At 47.1% G+C, this 12,465-nt stretch overlaps 2 protein-coding genes across 2 annotated transcripts; both read right to left on the reverse strand.

The window, feature by feature from the left end:
* Nucleotides 1–2,011: 2,011 nt before the first annotated feature.
* LOC136537052 (probable nucleoredoxin 1-1) lies at nucleotides 2,012–4,061 on the reverse strand. Its single transcript, XM_066529146.1, has 3 exons — nucleotides 3,978–4,061; nucleotides 2,790–3,767; nucleotides 2,012–2,683 (listed from the first exon to the last, which is right to left on the reverse strand). The coding sequence occupies exons 1-3, from the start codon at nucleotides 4,059–4,061 to the stop codon at nucleotides 2,012–2,014; spliced, it is 1,734 nt and encodes a 577-aa protein (XP_066385243.1).
* A 3,691-nt stretch (nucleotides 4,062–7,752) lies between these two features.
* LOC136529702 (probable nucleoredoxin 1-1) lies at nucleotides 7,753–11,591 on the reverse strand. Its single transcript, XM_066522777.1, has 4 exons — nucleotides 11,294–11,591; nucleotides 9,685–10,170; nucleotides 9,106–9,594; nucleotides 7,753–8,652 (listed from the first exon to the last, which is right to left on the reverse strand). The coding sequence occupies exons 1-4, from the start codon at nucleotides 11,387–11,389 to the stop codon at nucleotides 7,987–7,989; spliced, it is 1,737 nt and encodes a 578-aa protein (XP_066378874.1). The 5' UTR covers nucleotides 11,390–11,591; the 3' UTR covers nucleotides 7,753–7,986.
* Between the last annotated feature and the right edge of the window lie 874 nt (nucleotides 11,592–12,465).

Raw genomic sequence — 12,465 nt, forward strand, 5'->3', positions numbered from 1 at the left:
AAGAAATGGCATACGGAGATTCATGCAAATTCAAGAGGTTAAAATGTGTTTTTATCTTTAATTGTGAGTATAGATATGTCATACTATCAAGAGGGATGTAACATTAAGTGTGTGAACGAGTCTCGGTGGTCAATTTAACCAAACCCTAGTGCTAACTTGAGAGAAACACTTGTAACAACACCTGCATAAGGTGGTGGTCTTAGAGCTTGTTTTAAATTTAATTGATAGCCCTTTAAACAAGCATTATGTAGAGTTTTAGATCATCAAAATCGAAGTTCGGAGTGAGAAATTATGACTATTTTAGCTGAGTTGTGCCGGAAATTTTAGGTGTGTCCAAAAATTTCGGTCAACATCTAAAATCCGCCTGGGAGGGGGGTTCCAATCCGAGGGACCCTATTTGGATTTAATTTTTCAACTGGAATTTCTTATCCCTGATCGAAATTTCCAATGCTTGGTGCGTGTTCAGCTGTGTAGTGCTATACTAACCCTAAAAATCCTATTCGGACTAGAATTTCCGGTCTTGTGCAGAAAAGTGATATAAAAGTCAGATTTGGGGGTCGAGTATATGTACTTCTTCACCCCCTTCTCTAGTGGCTGTTGTTCATGAATAACAACACAAAGAACACGCCTTTAGAGACTAAAGAAGCTCTCCCCTCTTCCTCTTTGTGAGGATTGATTGTTTCTTGTGAGGTCTACAGAGATGGGTTGATACATACGGTGAGAGAAAGAGATAGAGTGCAATGCCATCTGTGAGCACTTTGAATTTCGGTAAGCATTCGTAAAGGATTTGTGAAGGTTGTGTTGCCTCTACAAGGGAAGAGATCAATATAATGAAGTGAAGGAAGTGGTTGAAAGAGACCCAGCTCCCTTGGGAACTCCTCGATGGAGACGTAGGATTCACATAGGTGAATCCGAACATAGGTATTGGACCTTTAAATTTATTAGAATTTTTGCATATGAGCTTAGGAGAACTGGGCCATATAAATTCTAACAATTTTCCTAGTTTGCAATTAAAAGCATATGCAATTCTCTGACTTTCCAAGTTGACAAACTCACAGTAATAACACCTCATCGTTGGAGTAGTTTGTCTTCGTTCCTGATAACTCTTCATAACAGAACAACATGAATTTGAAATGAATCAGTCTACTTAGCAACCGGATGTTTTGGCCACTCCTAGCATTTGATTTTTGCGCATGCATTTACAATGTCTTTTAACTATATTTACGATGATTTATTTGTTGTAATTTATTAGACAGAGTAATGTAATTTAGGGATACCATAACTTTTATTTTTATGGATTGCAGATCTCAGAGAAATATATGCCAAATTATTTAGAAAAAATTACAGATTATTTCTATGGATGCAGATATCGTAGAAATATATGCAAATTATTCACAAATGTCACAAATTGTCCCCGCGCACAGCCACCGCGACCTGGGAGCCCCCGCCGTCGCCTGGCGAGGACGAACCCTCCATCCCTGTTGCCCACCGAGCACTCCAGCGCCGACGCCCTATGCCGCCGGAGCTGCGCAGCACCATCCCGCGGCTCCGCCGGCAACAACCAGGCGCCCTACTAGCTAGCCACGCCGCCGGAGCTGCTGCCCCACAGGCCTGTGACGCCGCCTCGGACCTCGCCGCGCGCCACCACCGTCGGACCTGAACCTTCCCTCTCCCGCTGTCCCGGCAGATCCACACCGAGCGCCGCCGATGCCGTTGCCGCAGCCAAGCGCCGCCATCCGTTGCCTTGTGCTCCCTCGGTCTCCAGGAAATCACGTGTTGACAGCAGCTAAAACAACCGAGTGCCATATAACAATTGTCCTTGAAATTGATCATTTCCTGTTCATCAAACTTCGAGAAGATGATGGTATATACAATACAGTTATACACTAAGACAAACTTAACATGCAATCTCCATTCCAACCAAAACCATCGTGTATATATGACAATTGACAATATATATCTTGTCCCACCACACAGCATCCAGGTAAAAAGTTCTAAACTGGAAACAACTCTAGGCCTTTCTGCACACACCTCCCTCGCACACATACGCAGCCGCCGGGAGTTGCTGCATACCCGCCTTGCCTTCCTCCTCCTCCTTCTCGAGCGCGCACTTAGGGTGAAGATCGAAGTCGCACCGGTCGCACCTGTATGACCACGAGCTGCCCAACCCTTCGCACTTGTCGCAGTTGTAGGTGACGGCAGCGTCACGCCGCGTGAGGACAAGCTCGTGCAACTCATGCAGCTCGTGCCTCACCTTCCCGGGCCACGCCCTGGCCTCCTCGTCCAGCTTCCTCCCCAGCTCCTCGAGCACCTGCTCGGTGAACGGGAACGCGTCGGCGCCGTGCGCCACGATGTGGGACTTGGCGTCCGTGGTGAGCGTCACGCCGGAAGGGCCGACGGCGACGAGCGAAGGGATCCCGCGGATTCTGAACTTCTTCATCAGTGGCTGCTTCCGTTCGTCCTCCCAGGGAAGAGCGAGCCATGGCATGGCAGAGAAGTACTCGTCGTAGGCGCTCTGGTCCTTGTCGACGGAGACGAAGATGATCTCGAAGTCGCCGCCGCTTCTCTCCTTGATCTTGCCGTACTCCTTGACCAGCGTAGGCAGGAAAGCTCGGCATGGCGCGCACCATTTCGCTGAGAAGTAGAGGATGACGGTCGTGCCGACGAGATCTGACACAGGAACCTGACACGCAATACAATACAAGCACAAGTACCATCTTAATTTTAGTCAAAAAATATCACAGAATTAGATAGGCTAAACCCATCAAAAGTGCATTAAAAACAAATACCTTTGCTCCATCTTTTCCGACAACATAGTCCAAATCACCACTGACGAGAAGAGACTCCAAGGTCTGCGTGGCTGCTTTGGCCTTGGACCTACCGATCAAAACTTCCATCTTCTCACCACTGAAGGGGAACCCTTCCCATGCGTCCACTCCATGCTCTTCAACCACATCCGCGATGTTGTTGTTCAGCGTTTTGCCGTCAGGCCCAACCAGGACAAGCGTGGGAAGCGCCCTGAGGTCAAAGTACCGGACCAGCTTCTCGCACATGCTGTCGCCACGAGGAATCGCAAGCCAAGGCATGCTTGCAAAGCTCTCCTGAAACACCGACTCGTCGCATCTGAAGTAGACAGCCACAACCACGAATTTCTCCCCTGCTTGCCTCAGTTTCTCGTAGACCTCAGCGAGCCTCGCGGTGAACTCACCCATCGGCCTCGCCATGAAGTACAGGGCAACGTGCTTCCCCTCGAGCTCAGAAATGGGCACCCTGTCGCCTCTGCTCGAGATCAGGTAGTCACGAGTGGGCGTGCCAAGAATGCTGTGGATCGTTTGGCTATCCTTGTCTGCCTTCTCCTGCTCCTTCAGCTCACTGACCCTCTCCGGCGTGAACGGGAAGGCCCCTGCACCGTACTCGCTGATGAATTTGACGCCCTCTTTCGTGTAGATTTCGCCTGTTTCTGCGCCGAGGATGACGAGGTTCGGAATGCCGTTCACCTTGTACCGGCTCATGAGACGCTTGACGCATTCGGAGTCGGAGAACGGGACCGCCAGCCATGGCATCTTTGCGAAGTATGCGTCGAATGACTCCTCGTCCCTGTCGCGCGAAACAAAGACGACCTCGAGACTACTCATGCCCTGCTGCTTCAGCTCCAGCAGTTCTTGGTATGTGTCAACGAGCTTGGGTGTGAAGAGCCTACACGGTGCGCACCATGAGGCAGAGAAGTAGAGGGCCACGGTGTTTGCCTCGATGCTGCAAATCTTCACCTGCACGATGATCAAAGGAAATAAGGTGCGGCCGAAGGTTATTGTACCAGAAATACTACAGTGCGGGCGTCCGACCGTCCGAACGCCGCGTTTTATGTGCACTACCAGCCCAATAACCCTTTACCTTCGTTTTTTCACCGTTTCTCAAAATAAAATAAAACAAAAGATAGCGACATTCTCAATTAACACGGCTGTCGCAACATTCTCTACCACTCGCCTGCCGCTCGCCTTCTCCAATGACGACCACCTCCACTTCCTCCACCCCGGGGCCCTCGTTCGCCTCCGTGGCGCCATACTGCGCCGCTAGAGTTGCGTCTACCGCCCGCCCCTACCCTCATCGCTGAAGCCGGCGCCAGCGTCCTCCTCATCACCTCCTCTTGTGGCTGGAGACCGTGAGGGCGTCACGGCCGTGCCATGCTTCGCGCTCGCATCGAGGCTTCGCGCGCCCTGGTGCCCCCAGCATAAGAAGCTCGCGACAGCCAAGCCCATGGTGCTCCTCGCTCAGCCACCTCCCAGACCCGATCTGCCCATCAAGGCGGTTATCGAGTTCCTCAATACGCCTGACATGGTAGCCGCCTCCCACTAGTGTCACGCCTGATATGTTTCAAGTGTTTCATATGTTTCAGAGGTATGTTGCAAGTGTTTCATATGATGCTGCAAAAGTAGATCGGGATGTTGCATGTGTTGCAAAGTGTTCCAAGGCATGTTGCAAGTTTTTCGAAGACATGTTGCAAGCATTTGTTCAAAGTGTTTCATCTGTTTTAGACGTATGTTGCAAGCGTTTTTGATCTAGATGTTGCATATGTTTCGCATATATGTTGCAAGAGTATGTTTGAAATATTTTAGCCGTTTCAGTCTTATGTTGCAATAAGTCTTTTCATGTTGCAAGTTATAAATGTTTTATCTGGATGTTGCATATGTTTCACACATATTGCAAGTGTATGTTCCAAATATTTTATCTGCTTCAGACGTATGTTATATTCAAGTGTTTTCATGTTGCAAGTGTTTCGTGTTTCATAGGTCTGTTCAGAGAGTCATTGGGGCACGCCCAGGTGCCGTGGGAAGGGGCGCGGCGAGCCGGGGGCCGACAGATGGGGCGCGCGATGCGCCTGAGGTCCCGCGGATGGGGCGTGCTCGTCCTTATCCCGGCTCTCGGGTCCCGCTTGCACGGAGAGAGAGAAGGGGGTCAGGGGGAAGGAGCGATGGGCGTGGGGTTGGGCGAGGTGGACGGGGGTGGGGTACGCGTGTGGGGCGGGATGAGGTAGACGGGGAAAGACTGCAGAGATACGGTGGGACGTGGGAGTGCGGCGCGTTTCTAATGGACCGTTCTGCTAGGCCAATCGGTGCCTTCCGACAGAATCCTATCCCATCAAACATTCGGGCGTCAGCAATTCGACTACCCCATGGTATTCTGGTTGATGAAAAGAAGTCCATCTTGATCATAATATTCATGAACATGCAACTTTTTTTCCTTTCTTCTGTCATTATTGTTTAATTACATATGCATGAACTTTAAACACTACCTACGTGTCCTTTTCCATACACAAACTTGTTGCACAATTTGCGTAAAGGGATAGTCGCAAAAAAATGCATAAAGGGATAGATATATTGCAGACTTGTATTCTTGCAAACTTAAACTAAACCTAATTATGCAATTGCAGACTTGTATTCTTGCAGTTAGGTAGCAGCCAGGTGCGTACGTGGACATTCAGTAGGCAATTTGGTTTGCACTTACACTAAACCTAATTAGTATTTTAATCTTTAGTTTTATTGTGTTTGTGATTTTTGAACAGGGAGGTCTATTTGCTTCTAAAGTCTTCTATTCTAGTAGAATTAGAAAATATGATTCCAGTCATGAAAAGCGCAGACTTGGAAGGGTCCCCTTGATAGATTTGTTGTCAAAGAATGTCAAACTTGTATGGAAAACCAAACTCTTTAGCCTTGATGCAGACGAAATCGATGGCAATCATGGTGATGATGATGACACAAGCATTGTTGAGGTTCACACTTTGGAGATTGATGAAGTTAGGGACAACGACAATCATGTGACAGTTGCATCAGCTGCAGGGCGAAACTTTTCCACTACCAAAATAGTGGGCTTCTCCTAGTATTTTTAAGTAGTAATAAAACACTATTACTAGTCATATCATATGAGAATCTCACTAGGAGACATTTAGTAAGGAAAATTTATACTAACTTTTGAATGCTAAAACACTAGGAGAAGCTCACCGAGAAGTCTAAAATTCTGGTTGTGTTCCAAACTGAAGTTGTGTTCAAGTCCTATCCTGTACGTGTAGCACTGTGACACAAGAAAGACTCAATGGATTGGCGACTATTGCACTTGAAAAATGATGTTTTGGTGAAGATTAAGTATGAAGATACAATTGAAGATTTTTATTTTAAAGAATACCAGAAGAATGGTGCTTTTTACTAGAAGCTAGTCAATGAGATTTCGGTAAGATTCACCTATTACTCCTTTAGCATGAATGCCTTTTGTAGTCCTTTAGCGTGAATGCCTATTGTCTAAAATAGGTCACATGTTACATTTCGCACTATGGCCCAAAATTCTCGGCTACGGACCTGCGATTACCTCGTACAGTAGGAGGTAAATCACTATGGCCCAAAACTCTCAGCCTTCGATTTTTAAAAGCATGAATGAAACAACTAAATAATTGAATTAGTTCAGGGAAAAACAAACAGGAAAGAGTCCTTTCCGGATATTTTTGCTGACCTGCTCGCCGGAGCTGCGGACGAGGAAGTCCCGATCACCGGTGCCGAGGATGGCCCCGATGCCACCAGCGCGCCTGGTGATCGCCCGCTCCGCCATACGCCGCGCGTATAGCTCGATCGATCAATGCAACTCGTGTGCTAGGCTGCTAGCTATACTAGGCTAAGCTAGGGGTTGGGACTTGGGAGTGGGGAGAGGAGGGCCAATCGGCGGCGGCAGCAAGTTTGTATACGACCAAAGTGATGCCAGCGTGCCGCGGCGGTCTCCGCCCAGTGACTTGGCGGGCTGGTAGCTGGCAATTTGCCGGCCATTCCAAAGACTAGCTAACATACAGAGAGACACACACACACACACAAAAAAAAGATGAAGCCGGCCACACGATTCCTCCAAGGCCAAGGGCTGGATGTTTCGATAAATTGGTGTAGGTCGTCCATCAGTCTTGTCGTGGCATGCATCTTGGAAACATGGAAATTGGTCTGAGTACAAAGACAAGCAATCTCAACTGTAGAGAAAATAAGAGTGAAGCTATATATATGGCTCCGCAGCAACTCAGAGAAGAAGATTTTCACTAGATTTAGCACCGGTCAGTAATCCCTATTCTTTCCGCTAAACCAAGGCGGTTCCTGGATTGCAGTTTGATCTGTGGGCTGCAACGCACACACATTACAGACCCAGTCTGGGCCACTCACTCTCTTGTTATTGGGCCTAGTGAGAGTACTCCTCCTGGGCCCAGGGCGCGCCTGGGGGCTGTGGACTGTGGAGTGGTAACAAACATGCCATCCACCCATATCTGACGGTGATCCAGCTTCCCGCACAGCCAACAGGCATAGTTTTGCAGGATCTAGTTAGGAGCAGCAACTAGTCACAAATCGCAACAGAAGTGCAGTGCAGTTTTTTATATCCCTGCCATGCCAAAGAACCAAACAATACCGCGTTTCAAGTTGTTCCCCCAAATTTTTACGTTGACACAATGGCTCACAGCTTCGACAAACAACCGATCATCATGCATGTCACTTGATGTGGATCTAGAATCTGAACCAGGCAAGGATGCAAAAGACCTTCACAGAACAAGTCAAACAATGCAATGAAATATTAACGCCACCAAACTACTCACCTCGTCCCTGACCATCCTTCGTCAGAACAAAAAGATACCATGTGGATCCAAAACCAAAACAATATCTAGCATGCAAGATTGCAGAAACATAAGGCAAAACAAATAAAAATTTGCCACCAACATCACATGCATAGAAGCAGAAATACCAAGCAGCAAAACCATTACTTTGATGACACAATACTCACATAGTTCTGCATACATATATATGCTCCTAAGAGTTCAGGGTGCAACTACTATTTATTATTAACACACAAACATCAACAGCCCAAAAACCTCAGCTCCAAGCACAACCATCTCACGATTATTGTCACCCCCTCACAGGCTCACAACATTCAGAAAGCACCGGAAACTGGCAAAGGCAACTCAGTACAACAACTCTAGGCCTTCCTGCACACGCCTCCCTCGCACACATGCCCAGCAGGGGCTTCATCAGTGGACTTGCCTTCCTCCTCTTCGCCCTTCTTTTCCTCCCCCAACGCGCACTTGGGGTGCAGATCAAAGTCACACTCATCGCACCTGTAGGACCATGTGCTGCCCATCTCTTCACACCCATCGCAGCCGTACGTACCGCGGCGCAGCAGGACAAGTTCATGCTCGTCATGCAGCGCATGCTTCAGCTTCTGAGGCCACCCCTTTGCCATCTCGTCCAGCTTCTTCTGCAGCTCCTCGAGTCTCTCCTCGGTGAATGGGAAAGCGTCAGCACCGTGGATCATTAGCTGGGCCTTTGCGTCCCTGCTGACTGTCTGCCCCGTAGGACCGATGGCGACAAGTGAAGGGATCCCACGGATCTTGAAGGTCTTCTTCAGGGATGCCTTCCTTTCATCTTCCAAGGGTACAGCAAGCCATGGCATTTGAGAGAAAAAATCATCGAATGAGCTCTGATCCCTGTCACTGGAGATGAAGACGATCTCAAAATCACTGTTCTTCGCTTTGATATTGTTGTATTCCTTGACAAGTGTGGGCAGGAAGGCACGGCATGGTCCACACCATTTTGCTGAGAAGTAAAGAAGGACAGTCTTCCCAACAAGTTCTGATACAGGAACCTGAGATATACATTAAGTACACTTCAATTTTCTCATGATAATCGGACTTATATAATTAAAACCATCAAAAGTGCATAAAATATGTATGATATACAGTCTTTACTAAAGCAGACAGTAAAATAAAAGGACAATGTTAAACAATATATCCTTTACCAATTGGCAGAACTATGTTTACTTGATAAATATCTCTTTATCATCTATCACTTCCTAAAGTTAGCATAAGGACCATTATTCAAGGTCATAGTGGTTAATTTTAAACTAGGATATTGTTTAAACAAAAGAGTTCTTTATCCATGATCAAACATAAATAACACCACAGCCATCTTAAAATAAAATTACTACTTTTTAGATAAAGGAAAATAAACTTACTACTTAATGGAGTGATTAACTTGTCTTTTGCAATGACAAAAGAGGAATTTAATATAAAAGAAGTCAAGCAACAGTAGTGCATACCTTTGCACCATCTTTCCCAATGACAAAGTCCAATTCACCACTGATAAGAAGGGACTCCAAGGTCTGTGATGCAGCTTTAGCCTTTGCCTTCTCAGCAAGAATTTCCAGCTTCTCAGCACTAAAGGGGAAGCCCTCCCATGCCTCAAAATCATGCTCATCAATTATGTCCGCAACATTGCTGTTCAGTGTCTTCCCGTCAGGGCCAATCAGAACTAGTGTAGGAAGAGACCTAAGCTCAAAGTAACGAACCAGCTTCTCACACTTCTGGTCACCTTGAGGAATTGCAAGCCAAGGCATCTTTGCAAAACTCTCATTAAATGCTGACTCTTCACTGTCCAAGGATACAGCTACAACTTCAAATTTCTCCCCCACTTCTTTGAGTTTCTCATAGATCTTAGCAAGCAAATTAGTGAATTCAATGACTGGTCCATAGCCATCCACCACAAAGCACAGACCAACATACTTCCCCTCAAGCTCAGAGATGGGTACCTGGGTATAGATAACAACAATAAAAACAAGTAAGTATTTGCAAGACAATGAATCAATCGAAGGTCATGAGAAGTTGCATCGAGCACTTACCTTATCTCCCTTGTTTGAAATGAGATAGTCTCGAGTAGGTGTGCCAAGCACGCTTTGAATAGTCTGATTCTCCTTTTCTGCCTTTTCCTGTTCCTTCAGTTCATTGATCCTATCTGGTGTGAAAGGGTAAGCCTCCACGCCATACTCACTCACAAATTCAACACCATCTTCAGTGTAAACTTCACCGGTTTTTGCATCAAGGATGACAAGGTGTGGGATACCAGAGACCTTGAACCGGCCATCAAGGGCCGCACGGCCTTCGGTGTCAGAAAAAGGGACGGCCAACCATGGCATCTTTGCAAAGTATTCATTGAATGCTTCCTCATTCTGATCAGCCGAAGCAAAGACGACCTCGAAGCTCTTGCCCTGTGAGGCCAGTTCTTTGTACACTTCAATAAGCTTGGGCGTGAACCTCCTGCATGGCGGGCACCATGAGGCCGAGAAGTAGATGGCCACAGGGCTCGCCTCGATGCTGCTGATCTTCACCTGCAGGATAACAAATAAAGAAGGCACAGAGATGTTCAGCAACCAAACTCTGGTTGAGAAGAGCAAGATGGCTGCAATCATTCACCGTCACCAAATGTAAATTTGCTTTTCTAAGAAAAGGTTCAAACTTAAGCTTTCTAATAAAGCTGGGCTGGGCCTTTGATCTAAAAAAATTGTTTATAAGAAAAATGTCATGCATGTTTCAAAACTACTACCTTTCAGATGTCTGAACTTGCTAAAGGTAACTTTTTCTGCCAGTTAAACCTGTATATGCGGTTATGGAATCAAACTAGGCAACTACACTTTCGGAATTAATAATGATCCAGAGTTCCAAACAATATCCCCCACCCTACCTCCCTCTCTTCCCACCCCACAAATATTGCAGTACAGATGGTGGTAACACTCCAGGCTATTCCAGAATTCAAGTATCCCACCCCTAGATAATAAGAAGTTCAAAAAGAAAACACAAAAGTAGCGGGTACTCTTAACTAGTTTTGCACCCTTGATGAAAATTTGGAAACTCAGTAACAGAACGATTTGAAATAAACCAGAAGTAAACATATGGAGTGAATTTGTTGGGTGAACGTTGGCGGTACTGCGGCTGCTTCAACTTGATTGTCCTATTCGCTTGCTGATAAGCCATGGCTGTCGTGGGAGAGAAATACCTTTCCTTGGCTGAAAAAGTATGGCGAACAGGGCGAGATATATCTAGATCACGGCTCGCCCCACGTGCAAGGCGATTAAAAACTGATAATCGCGCTCACCGCGACCATGCCAATTGGTACCCACTACCCAAAGATATTAGATACTCCCCAAAGTAGTACTAGGCCTACACAGTAAAGTCGAAGAAGCTAAAGTAGTAAACCCCCTCCCTTGCTCATCATCTACCACCTAATACTGTAGCCGGTAACCGAGCCACAAAACCCCCAATCCATATCCGCGTATTCCATAATCGGATCGTCTACCCGTTTCAAAAAAAAAAAAAATCGGATCGTGTATCTAATCGAAAGCCACACGACAAGACAAGACGCAATCGGGCCAGCAGCGCGAGATGTCGAACCTGCGCATCTATGTACCCCGCCTCGAGACAAATTAAAGACGAGTGGAGCGGAGGCTGACTGACCTGCTCGCCGGAGTTGCGGACGAGGAAGTCCCGTTCGGCGGTGGCGAGGATGTCCCCGATGCCGCCGCCGGCTGCTGCGGGCGCCGCCTCCGCCATCCGCTATCCGCTAGAGCGGGGGAGAGAAGAGAAAGCAAGCAGAGCAGGCGAGAGCGGACGGTGGTGGTTGTGGTGTGACGGTTTATGGACGGGAACGGGACCGGCTCTGGGGCTCTGGGGCTCTGGCTGCCTTCCTCCGACGGGGGCGCCCCGCCCCCGTCGGTTTATATAGGCGCGCACGCGGAACGGGATGCGGGGCCTGGTCTCTCCCGGTCTTCAGGGAGGGAGGCGGCCCCGCCGCTTGGCCGGCTACTTTGCTTTGCTTCCTTCGCTTGCAAGATTGTGGTGCTACTGCTACCACCGTCCACCGCACATGCAAATGCCACATTGTCGTGTGTCGTGTGTGACCGTGGCCTGTACTGCAAGTGAAGGTGCTGCGAAACTTCACAACTGGGAAATTCCGCGTGCTCCGAGCCAACTAAAATTCTATTCTACTTGGAATCATAAATAATAATTACTTTATATACTCCATCCATTTTAAATTATAGAATATTTTTCTAGATATATAGCTCATCAAACTACTCTCTCTTTTTTTTTTGTATGTGCGCGTTGAGAATTGATTCTATGCTAATTCTGTGAAGTGGGGCAGCAAAGTGGTGGACCAGCATTCGATAAGCACGGAGGAGGGAAGAGGAGTTAGGCAGCCTGTTCATTTGGCTGTGGCTTGTCGTAAACGATCGTAAATTTTCAGCTGGAACAGTATTTTTCTCTCACACAAACCAGCCAGCAGTACTTCTTCACGAACCAGCAACGATACGAACCAGCCAAACAAACGGGCTGAGGGTGCTTCACGGCGCAATTTGACCAGTCATCCTATGGGGCAGTAGGAGTAAGAAGGATGACAAAACCGTTGCATCCAATCTAATTTGTGACGTTCATCAATTGAAGATAGAAAAGACAAGGAAAACGTATATATCCAAAGGATATCATCTCCCTTTAAGTTAAACTTTAGTACATAATTGGAAAATTTAAGTGGCTCGTCGATCTAATGCGCCCAATCAGGCCGAAATGGGAAGGGAATCCTATTTTAGATGTTCACAATTTTAACTCGTGGACTCTAATTTCTTTTCATTCAT

Source organism: Miscanthus floridulus, chromosome 2, assembly GCF_019320115.1.
Source record: "Miscanthus floridulus cultivar M001 chromosome 2, ASM1932011v1, whole genome shotgun sequence".
NCBI classification, from domain to species: Eukaryota; Viridiplantae; Streptophyta; class Magnoliopsida; order Poales; family Poaceae; genus Miscanthus; species Miscanthus floridulus.